This window comes from Canis lupus, chromosome 23, assembly GCF_048164855.1.
Source record: "Canis lupus baileyi chromosome 23, mCanLup2.hap1, whole genome shotgun sequence".
Taxonomy (NCBI): Eukaryota; Metazoa; Chordata; class Mammalia; order Carnivora; family Canidae; genus Canis; species Canis lupus.
The window spans coordinates 22,341,139-22,357,842 of NC_132860.1; the positions used below are offsets into that span (position 1 = coordinate 22,341,139).

Here is a 16,704-nt window from a genome sequence, read left to right on the forward strand (position 1 = left end):
CCAATCAAACAGTCAGGCCATTTGCTATAGCCTGTGAATCAAGTATGTTTACAATTTTCCACATGCCCCACCAAAATGTCCCTATAACGGTTTGGGGGCAGAGGCTAGCAAAGGTGTGCACAGATGCCTTATCAATACGGAATACTTAATACAATATCAATACTGAATACAATATATTCAGCAGTGGGGGCCATCACAATAGAAGGCTGTAGGGGCCCAGAGACAGTTGCCTGTTGTTAGGCTCGTACAAAGGCCTGGATGCTGCCAACGATTCTCTCCTTGACTGAACTCACTCAGGCTCCTCTGAACTCTCTCCTCAACTGGGTCCTGACTTTCAGACTTCTGACATTCTTCTCTGTGGTCCAGAATCCTGCTGAGTTTTCTGGAAATTCCTGCCTCTGATCTGAACACTCTTCAATACCTTATCACCCTGGCCTGCCCTTTGACAAAACTTCTGTCAGTCATTTTTAGCAATATTTACCTCTTTGGGATTTTCTTAGTGATGTTAGTAATTTTCCATCTACTAATGTCTGACCCTGCTCCTTGGCTACCAATTCCCACTTTTTCTTATTGTATTCAGTGTATTTGATAAGGGCCACAAAGAGGCTATATATTCATTACACAAAATTTGATCTGTTTTCAGAGTCCAGCCTTATAACCTCCAATTCTAGCCTTTATCATCTACACTAAAGGGTGGGGATATTTTCTTCATGTCATCTGCAATAGCATGCTGGCCATGAAGAAGCTCAACATAATATTGCCTATGGTCATGACTTACTTCCATCTCATTTAGGCTAGATGGATTGAGCATATAAAATTTCATTTAATGGCCCCTAAGTTTTTCCCTAAGATGCACCAGGCTTCCCCTGCAGGTAGAATTTCCTGACTCTCCCTTCTTCCCCACATCCGTGGGAGCCAGGCTGCTGCCTTCTCTGGGGTGTGGTACAGAGGAGAACCACAGAAGCTGGAGTAGCACACAGCTGGTACTAATCCTGCCTCCCTTGCTCATTAGCCTTTGGTCCATAGGAGAAAATTATAACACTTTATAAACTTTTTTTTTTTTAGTTTATAAACTCTTTTAACCTCCTGATATAAATTTCTCCCTCTTAGGATATTTGTGAAGACTAACCAGGATCATGTTAACATATATATACATGTATTTATACAAATGATTACATGTACATATACCCATATGTATACATATATGTGTGTATTTGTGCATATGTATAGATAGACATGTAAAGATATATACATAGATCCCATGCCAGACATTTTCGTTTTCTTCCAGCATAGCCAAAATACTCCTCTTTATCTAAAGATCTGCAAATCTTGATTCAAATTTTATATAGTGGCATAGCCTGCCCTAATTTTTAATGCATGCTTCTCAAAGAACAAACCATATCTTCACTATCCTGAGTAGTTCTACCCTTTATTTCATATTCTTTAAGAAGAAGGAGAAAGATGGGAAGAAGGGAGAGAGGGAAGAGGAAGAAGGAAGAAAAGAAGAAGAGGGAGAAGAAGAAGGGGGAAAGAGAGAGGAAAGTGCAGAGGGTGGGCAAACGCAGTGACATACTCAGGTGTTTCACCACAAGATAAAGGACTGAGCAGCAAAAGGCTGTCTCTCATAAGTTCAGTTAAGCCTAGACCTGACCTCTATAGGACACATCATGAAAATTCATAATGTCTGCAGTAGGGTTCTGGGATCTGAGAAATGAGACTTCAACAGAGTCAATTATCATTTTATTAAAGCAAAACCAAACCAAACCAAACCAAGCCAAAATTGTACCTCATCGATACAGTGTATATTTTTCATCAATAACAGATATTTATTCTTACATATAAAACTCTTAGATAAATTTCGTTTCTCAGTACAGAAATGAGTACAATCTTTGACATCAATTTTTACTTTAGGAAAATGAGACCAAGAGGTTCTAAGTAACTTGTTCAGGTTTACACAGCTTGAAAGTAAAGAGACAGGATTTGACCTCAGAAATTCTGAGCACCAACAATCTATTATTGGTAAATATTTTATTTATGCACTTCAGCTTTAACTCTGTGATACATAAAAGGGTGCCGTTGGTAAAGCAACACACTCTGAAGGATTCAACACCTACTGACAGATTTCTATGTAAGGTCCTATGTCCCATGCACATGGAGAGAATTGCTGTTTTCCTTTGTTAATTCTATTAAACAGCAGAGGGAATGAGGGAAAGAAATGTCAAAGGAGGTACAGCAATACTGCTCTTTCTGGATTAGATGTGTTCCCTTTGCAAATAAACATTCTTTCCTAATAGTAAGAAAAACTAATAAGGAAAAAAACATTCTCTGCTAATGAAAACAAAATATTAGGAAGAAAAAGGCTCAAGCTTTCACTGGATAATAGGGGCATGTAAAAGACTATTGACTTGACTTTTATTCCCTCCAAATTCATATGTCACAGTCCTAGCCCCTAATACTTCAGAATGTGACCTTTCAGAGATAGAGTTTTTACAGGGGCAATTAAAATGATGTGATTAGGGTGGTCCTTGCTCCAATCGGACTGATGTCCTTAGAAAAACGTAGATTTAGACACAGAAATGCACAGTGGGAAGATGATATGAATAGACACAGAAAGAAGTCAACCATATACAAGGCAAGGAATAGACAGAGCCCTCAGGAAAAAAAAAAACAAAAACAACTCTCCTGACACTTTGGTCTTAGACTTCCAAGCTTCAGAACTGTGAGACAAGACATTTCTGTTGTTTGAGCTACCCATTCTGTGGTACTTTGTTACAGCAGTCCTAGCAGACTGTTCCAAAAATATTCTAAAATGAAAGATGAATAAAAGAAGGAAGAGGTGTTCCTAATGGTGCAGATGAGCTCAGGTTTAGATAAGCCCCAAGACAAAGGGTGCTACACACAAGTGGATGAGGGGCTAAGAAGGTTCAGGAACTCGGTGGGCACAGGGTGATAGGGTATTGACAGTTCCAAGGATTGAAATATGGATAAGTAGTCTGAGAAAACTGACACTCAGAAAACTTGTAGATGAGTGACCCATGGTTTGTGACATTGAAAAATGAGACAATGCGTGCTTCATAGTCTAGGAAAACCCCAATACGACAGGGAGGAACAGGCATGAAAAGAGTCAAAACCTTGGAATCAGAAGTGGAAGACTCCTCAAAGACCTTATACTCAGATTCATTCTGTAGCCCAATAACCCAGTAACCAAGTTGAGGTTTGAATCTGGAGTAAACATCTAGATGATTTACTTTTGGATCAAAAAAAAACCCAGAATCCCCTTTTCTCTTGAGGCTTCTTCCTTTACTGTACACCCCTAGGATCCAGGCAATCTTCCCAGACACATCTACTTCCCAGTAGTACTTCCCTGAGGAGAAATGTTGGCAGCCCAAAATATCAAAAGCAGAGAAATCAAATGGATATATACTTTTAAGTGGGAAGTTGTGCACAACTGTCACTTGTCTTTTATCTGCAGAAATGGTAATATTCGAAATAGCATTGACTGGCTTCAACATCACGTCCACTGTAAGAAAAAATGACAGGGTCAGGTGACAGATATAGAGTAGATGTGTCTTGAGACACTGTGAGGTGGAATATTGGGGAGTGACTGGGAGAAACTTATGTTGATGGGTCAGAGATGAGTAGAACACTCAAGAACTGTTGTATGCATGTGTGTTTGAGAGGAACACATGAAACTAAGACCATGGGACCTGATAGTAACCACAATTTCTAAAAAGGAATCAGAACACAGTGATTAGAACAAACTGTAGTTCCTTCTTACCCCAGTAGCATTGGACTTCTGTCAGCTCTGAAATGACAAAAATTTCAATGATGTCGTTAGAAGCAAAGGAGTAAACACTGATACCTGTCTTTTCACCAGAATGGGGATAGGGAGGGCAGCTCTGTGAGGCTATGAACTCATGAACAAGATGATGAAGCAGACACCTTGACTGTTCCCCCTTAAGTCTGATCACACCTTCAGGAGTTCTACCTCTCCTTATAAAGTCTACATCTTCTCTTTGATCTTCATCCAGAAACAACATCCTCTCCCCTATTTTGCCTAATACCACAAGAATTCCACACCCAAAACCTTCCCCTTTACTCTTCTTACCTTTAAACACTTGCAACATCCCACTCAGATCCGGAATTAGGAATGTACTCTTCAGTTTCTTGGAAACAATGTTTGGCTTTTTCAAGGTCCAGCTCTCACTCCTAGAGAAGACAAAAATTGATCACCTCACTTCTGACCTTGTGTCTCTACAAGACCACTGTTTCCCTCGCTTTTCACCCCACTGATACACTTAAATTCTCTCCACTGGAGAAGGGGGGAAAAGGGGAGAATCCTGGTGCTGCAAACAGAAGAAAAATGCTCATGCCTACTTTTCCATTTACCCTCCATGTGATCTTCAGAAGGTCTTCACCTCAAAGAGCTTCATACTCTTCCTTCTAAAATGGAAAAATTTACCCTATACTTTACCTCTTAAAAATAATAAAACTAGGTGAACTCATGGTGCCTTTAAAAGATATTTGATGCCTCTAAAAAAAAAAAGTATTTAAGGACAGCTGGGTGGCTTAGTTAGTTAAGCATCTATCTTCTGTTCAAGTCATGATCCCAGTGTTCTGGGATCAAACCCCAAGCCAAGATCCTTGCTCAGCAGGAAGCCTGCTTCTCTCTCTGCCTTCTGCTCCCCCTGTTTGTGCCCTCTCTCTCTCTCTCTCTCTCTCTCACACACACACACACACTGACAAATAAAATCTAAAAAAAATAAAAATAAAAAAATTTTAAAAAGCGTCTGATATATGAAGAAGTCATGGTCATCTTAGTGGTTCCACCACTAAAGATGGAATTTCCCAGGCACGTGGTCAGTAAAGATGCTCCAGACCCTGGTTACTGAGAGATTTAGGTTATCAAGTACATAGCTCCTGTATTAAAAGTTGAAGGATCTCCAAAGCCTGCTATCCCCAGACATATATCTAGATAATAATATTTAAGGTTACATTCCCTGGGGAAATATTACAAACATCTAGAAAAGGAGATATTATGACAATCAAATTAAAAGTTTCATGTGTTTGGAAAGAACTAGATGCTGCCAGGTGGATAGACAACTTTAGACACAAGAAGACTATATTTTCTACAAGATGCTAAAATGTGTAAGCAAGAAGAGATTAATTATTGGCACCAGGATGAAAGCCACTATTCTTAAAGACTGGAGCTTTTTTTTTTTGGAAATCCAAATAAAACCACTAGAAAGATCTTGTTTCTTCTAACATACAGAAGAAAAATAAGTGCAAGAGTGTTATCCTTGTGGAAAATTTGGGGGCCTGGCAGATGGAGGATGGGATCTTCTCTGAAATAAGATAGACACCTATGAAATATGAAACCAAACTGAGGCAGACATTGAGGTTTGAGTGAAATTATGTTCTTATTGGTCCTAACTCTGTGACTTCCTATCACCAAATTCCATTGAGAACCTCACCTGTGATCAAAATTTTGAAATTATATAATTCCCAAATTCTCCAGCTCTGTGATTGTTTTTTATCCTGATTGATCCCAAGATAACTTTGTCTTCACATAAAAAAAAGGACCATACCTGGTCTCCCACACATACCTTTTCATGACATTAATCATATCCTGGGGAGAAGAAAGAAAACATGAGTCACGTATAGCATTGCCATATTTAGAAAATAAAAATGTCTAGTTAAAATTTAATTCTAGATAAATAACAAATATGCTTTAATTTAAGCATGCCTCCTGCAATGTTTATGATACTTTTCTACTAAAAAATTATTTATTCTCTATCTGAAATTCAAATTTAATTATGCATCCTGTATTTTGTCTGGGAACTCCCCAAGGAGCTATAAGCCCTCCTACCTTAAAAAGTTTTATTCACCTTAGACCCCTAACACCTCTTGGTATGAATGTGTTAGATGGTCAGAGTCTGATGATCAGAATATGGAGGACAAAATGTAAAGATAAGACTGAGATCAACCATCCCAAGCACTCATGTGAGGATATTAGAAAATGCTTTCCAATACTGGGAGATGGTATATATTTAAAAAGAAGATAAGAGACTTGACATAAAAAAAAAATTACATTCAGGAGAAGACCTCATTAATTCATTATGTTTCTATTTGTTCTAGAGACAAATAAAGATGAAACCCATATTTGCAGACACTATTCCAAGCTCTGGAGAGTCAAATATGAGTAATTAATAATAGTAGTTCTCAAAAAGTATACTTTCTTTTGCTACAGGTACAAGTAAACAAGCACTCCAAACAAATGTTTCTCTGGCTTCCCTCTACTCATTCTATATACCTCCTCTACACTATCTATAGGTAATATCCCTAATTTTTAAGCATGAAATAAGCCTCAGAACCTGAGAAAGTCTGAAACATAACTTATTATTTCCCAACTATTTACATTCCATTGTCCAAAATGATACCAATATCTGCTCAGTCACTGTCTTAGAAACTAGAAATCTTACTCTGAATTCCAATATTGTATTAAGCCAGTCCAGTCCATAGCCTCAACATCTTTTAGCCAGCTTTTTATTCCCAGTATAGCCATTATTTGCCTTATTTTTTTAACAGAAACCTACCAATATATTTGGTTTCCCTCTCTCCAGCCTAACCCCTTTTATACCAACAAATACTTGCCCAGCAGTTGGCTCTACATACTCAGATAAAGTTTTATGCTCTGTATTAGGCTTTTTTGTTGTTAATGTATATGACAAAAATCCAACTAAAACTTGTTTAAATTTAAAAGAAAGAAGAATAAATTCAGGGGCAGGTGTAACTTTAGTCATAGCTAGGTTTTTAAGTGAAAATCTTGTCATCAGAATGTGTTCTCAAAATTCTATTTTCTTCCTGCAATATTGACTTTCTTTTTAGACTCTGTATGGTATCAAATTGAATCTCCTGGTTTAAATGATAATCCCTGATATATTACTTGCTGAAAAAGAGAATTTCTCTTTTTAGTCATGATAGTAAAATTCTAAGGCACATAAAAAACCATTGACCTAAATTGGGTCAGATGCATATCTTATAATAATTATTGCATCATTGGTAAAATGTAGGAATTTGATATTCTGATTTACCTAGAATTGAGAAACATACATCCCTGCTGCTACTGATTTTATCAACCCTAACCAACTACAATGGGCTGAGAGTAAGGATGGTTCAACAGATAATTCAAGAGGTTGTTACCAAAAAAAAAAAAAAAAAGTAATTGAATTAATTTCAAACAAATGTCCCATGCAACCCATCCCTTCACTCTGACTGCCATCTCCTCACCTTCCTTTTTTCACCAAATTATTCCCCCTCAAAAAAGGCTCAATAGAATACAATGTTTACAATAATATTAAACATGGACAACTTACATCACACATAAATTATAATTTAAGATCATTTAAAGCTCTAAACTTAAGATCTGAAAGTGTAGGGACACCTGGATGGCTCAGCGGTTGAGCATCTGCCTTTGGCTCAGGTCGTGATCCTGGAGTCCTGGAATCGAGTCCCACATCGGGCTCCCTGCATGGAGCCAGCTTCTCCCTCTGCCTGTGTCTCTGCCTCTCTCTCTCTCTCTCTCTCTCTGTCTCTGTCTCTCATGAATAAATAAATAAAATCTTTTAAAAAAAGATATGAAAGTATAAAAATGTTAGAAAATAAAGGTAAAAATCTTCACAATACTGGATTTGGTAATGATTTCTTTCATATGACAAAAATAAGCACAAGGAATAAAAGAAAAATAGCTAAGTTGGACCACATCAAAGTTAAAATCTTCTGTGCATCAAAGGACACCAGGAAGAGATTGAAGAGATAATTCATGAAAAGGGATAATATATTCACAAATCATATATTTGATAAGGTGTTAGTATAGAGAACATACAACAAACTCTTACAACTCAACAACAAAAAGCAAACAACTCAATTTGAAAAATAAGGAAATAATTTGAATAGATATTTCTCCAAAGAAGAAATGGCCAATAAACCACATGAAAAGATGCTCAGCATTACTGGTCTACACGTGGGAAATGCAAATCAAAATCATAGGTATTGCACAGTGTAGACTCACCAACAACAAGAAAATCAAATATAAACAGAGATTTGTGTTATTTGACTAAATTTAAGTGAAGATAACGGAAGCTTATTTAGAATTTTTCTCCATTTTTTTTGCACTTCCTTTCATAAATTACTAATAATGGCAATTTCTTTTGCTGTTCATACTTTGAATTATCCTGATGACCCTTCAAATGTCAGAAAAGGGGTACTGAGAATCCTGAGAGTCTTTGAATGTCACCGTGAGGAAGAAAGTGTGGGGACCCACCAGAGAAGGAAATTTTGTCTCTGTGTTTCCCCAGAATCTCATCATGTAGGAGCTCCAACCCAAGCCTTACCTGCACTGTGTCTACTGACGACCCCCATATCTGATGCTCAATGTCTGAGATGAGCTCTCTCAAGCATTGCTTCTGCTGAGCAAACTGGTCTCTGGCCACTATCAAGTTATCCAGCACATTCACTTCATCTTCCTCCAGCTTTTGCAGCACCTTCTTCTCCTCACTGTTCAGAATGTCTCTCATTTCATTAAACCCTTTCAGAATCCTTTGTCTCTCGCTCTGCATATGATTCTTTGGGTATGAGAAGAGAAAGAGGCAGTCAGTGTGTCTGGCCAAGGGCCGACATCGTCTGGACCTGGGAACCAAGACAAGAACTATTTTCCTCAGAGAATTCTCAAAGAGATAGGGAACAGGCAATGAGTAACTACCGAGAAAGCCATTTCCCCACTATTGTCTCTTGCGTTTCTCCCAAAGAAATAGATTAAAGTCTACTTTATCAAGACCCACTCTGAGGCACAAAGTGATAGCTGGATGAAGTTTGGATTGCAGACAACTGACCTGTATAATCATGCCACACCACATAGGAAGCCCATCTCCCCACACCTCCTACAAAGGGAACACTAAGCTTTTCTCAATGTGTTTTCTGGAAGTATTAGTGGCGCAAACTTGATGATGGATATGGGACATGGGATTCATGAGTCATTTTTATTGTTTCCTCCATGCCTTCACTTCCCAATATTTGGTTTCACTCATGATATGTCTACTCTCTGGCACCCAATCCCCAACAGTGAAGGAATGAAATGAAGACTAATTAAGAAGCCCTCAAATTCATTAATTCTGAAGTAACAAAGAGGAAGGAGCATCCTTGGGACTGGACCAAGGTGCTGCCCATTTTCTGTCTCAGAACTCCCTCAGGAAATATCTCGTCCTGCCTTCCAGGAAACTCTCTTCTCTTTGATGTCAGCTTCCAACTCCTCCACTTTTGTATGCTCCTTCCTCAGCTTCTTCAGAGCTGCCTGGAGTTTCTCCTGTGAGAAAAGAGTCACCAGAATCAATCTATGAGCTTTCTTAGCACCTGGATAGAGGGAAGAAGTTAGACTCATCTCAGAAGAGACTAGGTTACAGAAATGAAATTGGTGATTAGAATCTAGGATATAGACAAAAATCTGAAGAGGTATTCTGTATCACTGGGTGACACAAGCTACCATTCCTTGGTCAAGAGTAACAGGATTATTTTTTTTTTCCTAGAAGAGCTGATACTGCACTAAGGAAGTTCCTTTCATCTCATTGACATATTCCTCACATTCAACCAACCATGTACCCCCAGAAACCTTCTCTTCAAAGGGGCAATCAGAATTTATCTTGGGAAGCATTTCTCCACTCATCTAACTTCTCTTATTTCTGATCAAGTGAAAGAATGCACAAAAATCTTTTAAATCCCAGAAGCTGAGCAAAGAGTATGGAAAGAGATTACAGAGCTCAATTCTATGATGACCAAGAGAAGAAAGTAATTTTAAAAAGTGAAGGATTCACTTTAGGTACCATTATGCCCCATTTACCTTCACCCTTGGGCCTACCTGATATTCCTTGATGACCTTCTCTATGAAGAATATTTGATGACCACGGTGCTCCACAGACTGGGCACAGTGCTGGCAAATGGCCTTCCCATCCTCCTTACAGAAGATCAGGAGTTTTTCTCCATGGACCTCACAGAGCTTTTGTTTCTGTGGGCTCATGTTCTCCCTGACTTTCTTCGCTATGTTTGCCAGTGGCTGATTAGGTCGGAGATTCCAAAACTGGTATTTGCACTGGCACACTGGGCAGGTGCCTTCCTCTCCTTGATGGGTTCCTGACTCCATGCTCTTTGCAGTGATGCAAGCCTGGCAGAAACTGTGGCCACAATCCAGGCTCAGAGGCATTGTCAGAAGCTCCAGGCAAATGGGGCAGGTCACATCCTTCTGTATGTTTGCCTGTGCTGGAAAATCCATTGCAGTGTTCCCCTGGCTTCTTCTTGTCCTGACTACTGAGGCCTTTCTTGCTCACAGACTCCTGTAGGGGCAGGAATATTGATAAGAAAGGCAAAAGTAGAAAGGATACTGATTATGTAGAGATTTAGAACAGGGAAAAATATTAATATACAATACAGAAAGGAAAACAGACAAGAGAAGTAAGTCAATAGCAGAATGAAAATGGCTCTTTGTAATATTTCAAACACTTGACTCTAAGTTTATATCGCATGAGAAATTTCACCCCATCAGGGCAAGCTTGCTAGTTTCTCTTCTTCTGCTGGTAGGACAAATTGAAGCCCTTCCTACCAAGAACCATGTGCAACTCATCAATTTTTTCTGTCTTTACTCTCCCACCCCCAAATACATCCTCCATGTTAAATACACTAAACCCACTGTAACACCTGGTCTTTTGCACTGCTCTCCTCCTAAGTGGAGTGATCCTACCCCTAATATTCGCCTGACTCCCTTTTTAAAAAGTTTTATCAAGTTATATGTATATCAAATGTGCTCATTTTAAGAGTACAATACAATGATTTCAGTAAACTTAGGGAACTGTATTACCAACCCCAAGTCCAATTTTAGAACATTTCCATCACTTGAAAACAAACTGAATGTCATTAGCAGTCTCCCCCATTTTGAGCCTGTTTATACAGGTTTGTCTTTTCTGGTCAATTGATACATTGCTGTAAATTTGCTAAATTTATCTTATTTACTATATAATATATAACATCTTTCTTTAAATGTCTTATTCTTCCTCCTAAAAAGTAATCTAAGGATAGATCAGGCATGGTTTCGTGCACTGACAGTTCCTTGGTATCTAGAGAGGAACATCATACACAGGAACACAAAATGTGATGAATTTATAAAGTTAGAACTCCTCATCTTTCTGTAATTGACTAGATCTTTCTCATTAGCTTTTCATTTTTTCTTTCCACTTATTAGCAGTTCTCTAATAGCTGAAAAATTTACCTCCCAACACATCTGTCACACACGGAGTCTTCCCATGCCCTCAAATTCATTCCCCAAATAGGGAGATAGAAACAGCAAGGGCCACAATAGGCAGATAATTGTATCACTAACAATTTTATAACCAGTTGCAGTTTACAAATGACTTTGACCTATTTACCCCTTATATAAAAATCCTTGAGAAATAGGAGTATATCCTTTCCTCAGATGTATAAATAGAATCAAATGATGTATAGATCATTCTATTTATAGAGATCATTATTTTATAAAGGGTAGAGTTGGTGGACATACAATCCACAGGATCCTCTTTCAGAGTTATCTTTGCACTTTGCAAAGATATTAACAAAGACAAACGGAGGTAAAGGTTGTAAGAACTAGATGGGCATTTATATTTTTAGGGAGGAAAATAACAGATTCATATACTCAGGATCACACACATGACAGATCTCAAGAAACATAAATTCCATTGAGTTCTCTGTCAGTTGTGGGAGAGAAGACTCAATATAGAACAAAGACCATTGATAGAGAGATAAAGTCTGTCCTGTTTCAAACACATTGGGTGCTATTGCAGGTTGAATTATGTTCCACAAAAAATATGTCAAAGTCCTAACCTCTAATACGTGTAAATGTAACTTCGCTTGGAAATGGTATCTTTGCAGATGATCAAGTTAAAATGAAGTCATTATGATGGGCTTTAATTCAATATGACTATGTCCTCATAAAATGAGGCAATTTGGAGACACAGATGGACATGCACACATGGAGAAGGCCATGTGAAGACAAAAGCTGAGATCAGGGTGATGCATCTACAAACCAGGGAACACCAAAGATAGCCAGCAAGCTACCAGAAACTAGCAGAAACCCAGAACAGATCCTCCATCACCACCTGCAGAAAGACCAACCCTACCAACATCTTTGATCTTGTACTCTTAGGCTCCAGAATTGCGAGAAAATAAATTTCATTTAAGCCAACGATTTGTGATTTGTGTTTTTATGGCAGTCCCAGAAAACTAATATAAGTGCATCTGTTTCCTCTATTCATTTATTCTTTATTCTATCATTGAAGAAGTGTTTCACCATTGAAACTCCCTCCACCTAAACCAGACAGACAGACACAGAGACAAAATGTAGGCTCACTTTGGAGATGGTACAAATGTAGGACTTTCTATGGTAGGGTAAGGGCCTACTAGATCCTAAGTTTCCTTTTCTCAGTATATCCTGATTGTCTGCACAGAGGCTTTCTGTGTCTGCACAGTTTAGACAAGAAAAATGAAAGTGTCTTCACAATAAGGAGAGAAAGTCCTATGAGGGGGTTCGACAATATCTATAATACTTTCCCTATTCCCTGGATTAGGAATTGTCAGTTGGAAAGTAAGGCTTGTTCTTGGCATCCAGAGACCTGGGAACTCAGAAGTGTTATAATTCCTCTGCATTTCTCTACATCCAGAGCTCCCCCTTCTACCACCCTTTAGAGTACAGGGTTTAATCTTCCCCCACATAAATGACCCTGCCCCCAAGAGCTCAAGCTCTGAGGTCCAATTGTTTCAAAGCAGTCATTTTGTCACACAAGTCCATGTCCGTAAGTGACAGGAGGTTAATCCTTGTCTGTCTCTTCAAATTAGATCCCATCCAACTGAATCTCTTACCTGGATTCCAGAAATAGGTTCCCCACCAGTCTCCCTGATACTGTCATTCATCTCATACAATCTGCTCTCATCACTGTTCACCCCACCAGCAAGAACGATTCTCTCTCTCTTTTTTTTTTTTTAGAATCAATCAATCTTGCCATTTCTCTGCTCAAATACATATCATTCAACTTGAGTCAGTCTTTATGGTGGTTGAGTTAGGTTCACATTATACATCCCCTCCTATTGCCTCATCCCCTTAGCCCAGCTCCTACTCCTCCCCGATTTAGACTGGCTACCTTATTTGTTCCTTGATCACTCTGGGCAAAAATCCATCTTAAAGCCATCAATTCCATGAAAACTCAGCTCAAAATCACCTTCTCACACTGATACCTACCATGAAATCTATTTTAAATTGTTAAAGCCCTTTAGGAGGGCACACCATAGACACCAGGCCCTTTGGCAGGCCTTTTTGTCTATTCGTGCTATTGTTTCTTTGTTTTCATGTTTTCTCATATTGAATTATCCTTTTGCTGTTTATTTACTTTCTCTCCACTCACCCAGAATATAATCTTTTACAGATGCTTAGTATTTATTGAATGTTCAGTGTTAATACAATTTTTTTCATCAGAGCTATATACTTTTGCTCTTGTGAATTTAATCTAAAATGTTTAAAAAAAATTTTAATTCACTTTCTCCCATCCATTGGGCCCTGTACTAGCCCCCGAGCAAACAATTAATATTCACTATATATAAACCTTGTCTAGATATAAGACACAGACCAATGACTTCTAAAAAGTAAAAGGAAATTACACATCAAAATATTACATAATATGGAGATCAAATTACAAGGTGTTCAGAGAGATTAAGATGGAGTTCTTTCTGAGAAATTACCAACTCCCTTCCTTAGCTCTGTGCAGGGAAAATGGAGTAAAGGGTTGAGCTAGAAAGCAATGGGAAGGTGTGTCTAAGATGATAGAGGACAAGTTCATTTTTTTAATGTATATATTTTTTTTATCAGAACTTGATTTGCCAACATATAGTATAACACCCAGTGCTCATCCCATCAAGTGCCCCCCTCAGTGCCTGACACCTAGTCACCGCATCCCCTCGCCCACCTCCCCTTCCACTACCCCTTGTTCATTTCCCAGAGTTAGGAGTCTCTCATGTTTTGTCAACTTCTCTGTTTTTCCCCACTCATTTTCTCTCCTTTCCCCTATAATCCTTTTCACTATTTTTTACATTCCCTGTATGAGTGAAACCATACAATGATTGTCCTTCTCGTAAAGCAGGAGTGAACACCAGAGCATTGTGCAGGTGCTGCTGAGATGGCAGTAAGCCATGCACACTCAGAAAAAAAAAAAAAAAAAAAAAAAAAAAAAACATGTGGTTGGAGCTCCAGAGAGACAAGTGACCATGGAGGAGCTGCAAAGATGGACAGCCGCCTAATCATCCAGCCTCTCTCATCAGGCTGGCCAAAAGTCTGGTAATTTATCAGAAAGGTCCTAGACAGCTTCCCAGAAGTTATCAGGACAAGAAGATTAAAAGGATGAATTTCAAGAGCTTCTTCTCCCAGGCACAGCCCTTAAGTTCCCTTTCCCTCTCACAAGTCCAGATAAGGACTCTTGTCTGTGCTGGCTTTCTGCAGGAGCTTGGGCTTTTATGAAGAGGGAAAACAGGGCTCCATTCCATGGGCTTTGCTGGAGGAAAAGAGGAAGAGATTTTCTGTTTCTGGGGGGGGAAAGTTATTCTGGCTCACCTTGGCAAGGTAGAAAATTCAAAACTAAGGAAGAAAGAAAATGAGAGTAATTCAACTGGGAGAAATAATGATCCCTCCAAGAAACAAATAAGGCTTTTGATGTTGTTAAACCTCCCTTCTTTATCAGTCATGGTGCCCCCAGACTCAATGTACCTCTCTTTTGCAGAAAACCTACCAGCTGGCTCTTTGGTGAATTTAAAGCAGCTTCAGAACCACAAATTAAACTCATCCAAACACATTCAATATGTTCCTTCCAAACGTCCTGTCCTTTGCCCTCCCAAACTGCCCCCCACACACCTTTAGATTGAAGTAGAGAAGTCTTGATTCAGCGGAGATCAGATGCAGGTATAGGCAAGATTCACTCACCAAGCCAGAAAACTGCTCTCCACAAGAGAGTTTCCCTACAGGAACTGAGTGAGAAATGAAACTTAAAATCTGAGAAGGGGAAATGAAAGAAAAGAAGCAGAGAAGAAACTTACAAAACAATAACTGTGGGAGGGCACCAAGTAGGATGCCAGGGAAGGATATGTTCTAGAACCTGCACCAGCTAGGCACCCAATCACTGCATTCTTATTCCTACCCTGGCTTACTCCAGCAAGAATATTTGAGCAAGAAAAAAAAAAAAAAAAGTGAAGCACAATGATATAGCCTGAATACTCAGCATTTCAATTTAATCCTATAATTATTTGTAGAGCTTATCCTATATTCAAGCCCTAAGCAAGTCATGAAGGATAAAATAATGATCCGGAAAGATTGGATCTGAATTCTTGCAATGCAGACTGTGATGGGAAAGATAATCAGTTATAAATCTCTGTAAATATGAGCAGACATAATGACTGTCAGCAGCCATTATTGTAAATAGTAAAAATAAAATTTAAAAGTTTCTTCAGTATGAGCCTAGGGAGAAAAATTTTTCCAAAATGTCATTGAATCTTAGTAGTATACCGGTGAATTACCAGTTTCTGTTTCTTATGCAGGCAGGTCAGAAAAGGAAGGCTTCTAGAAATTAATCATAGTAGAACCAAATCAGTGCCTTGTTATCCAACAACCAGGAGGCAGGTGAGAACATGTAAGTTAATACATGATAGTATTCAAGCACAATCTTTTACTGAGTAACACACCTCCATAATTTTTCCACCTTCCCCCACTTCCTTTGGGAAAAATTTGTCCTTCTTTTACTATCAATCAAAAGCAGGAGTGAAACATCTTCCATTTCCTGCACACACTTTAGTGTTGTGTTATCTATCTTGTCCTTGCTCTGATTACATATTGTAGACCGGGCAACTTCATGGTGGTGGCAGCTCTACCAGAGATCTCTGACTGAGGGAATTGCAGAGCATGGCAAACTTCACACATGAACTGATGTGAGATCTGCAGGGCAACTGAGAAGTCGATGTTTGGTGAAGTAAAGCACAGATATTCTGGTATTGTTTGTAACCCACAGACATGTAAGGTAATTGTGGCTTATAAACTTCTCGAATCTCTTATATCTATGAGGCAGGAACTGGAAAATCATATAGGAGTATACTGAAGTAAGTTTTTCCTAACAATGAAGAAAGTTGTGATGCTTTTCACGTGCAATTATAATCATCTCCATTTTGTATAAATTGCATTCTGAAAGGGCAGCCGGGGTGGCTCAGCGGTTTAGCGCCGCCTTTCGCCCAGGGCCTGATCCTGGAGACCCGGGATTGAGTCCCATGTCGGGCTCCCTGCATGGAGCCTGCTTCTCCCTCTGCCTGTGTCTCTGTCTCTTTATCTCTCTCTCTCGTGAATAAATAAATAAAATTAAAAAAAAAAAATTGCATTCTGAGAGCTAGCATTTTTTATCACCTTTGCTATCATATAATACTATCATCAACTACTCCTCCCGTTGCAGCCCTGCACCAAACAACAGTAAGCTTTATGAAGGCCGAAAGGGAAATTTTCTATGTTGTTCCTTCTTGTTTCAAATATATTGCAAAGTGTTGCATACAGGGAATGATATTTAAATAGACACACATTTATATGGCTAT

At 38.8% G+C, this 16,704-nt stretch overlaps 1 protein-coding gene across 1 annotated transcript; it reads right to left on the reverse strand.

The window, feature by feature from the left end:
- Window positions 1-1,723: 1,723 nt before the first annotated feature.
- On the reverse strand, window positions 1,724-15,193 carry TRIM22 (tripartite motif containing 22). The gene is made up of 8 exons (XM_072794317.1): window positions 14,990-15,193; window positions 9,911-10,382; window positions 9,266-9,361; window positions 8,394-8,624; window positions 5,607-5,629; window positions 4,109-4,209; window positions 3,779-3,805; window positions 1,724-3,520 (listed from the first exon to the last, which is right to left on the reverse strand). The coding sequence occupies exons 2-8, from the start codon at window positions 10,319-10,321 to the stop codon at window positions 2,925-2,927; spliced, it is 1,485 nt and encodes a 494-aa protein (XP_072650418.1). The 5' UTR covers window positions 10,322-10,382; window positions 14,990-15,193; the 3' UTR covers window positions 1,724-2,924.
- Window positions 15,194-16,704: the final 1,511 nt, after the last annotated feature.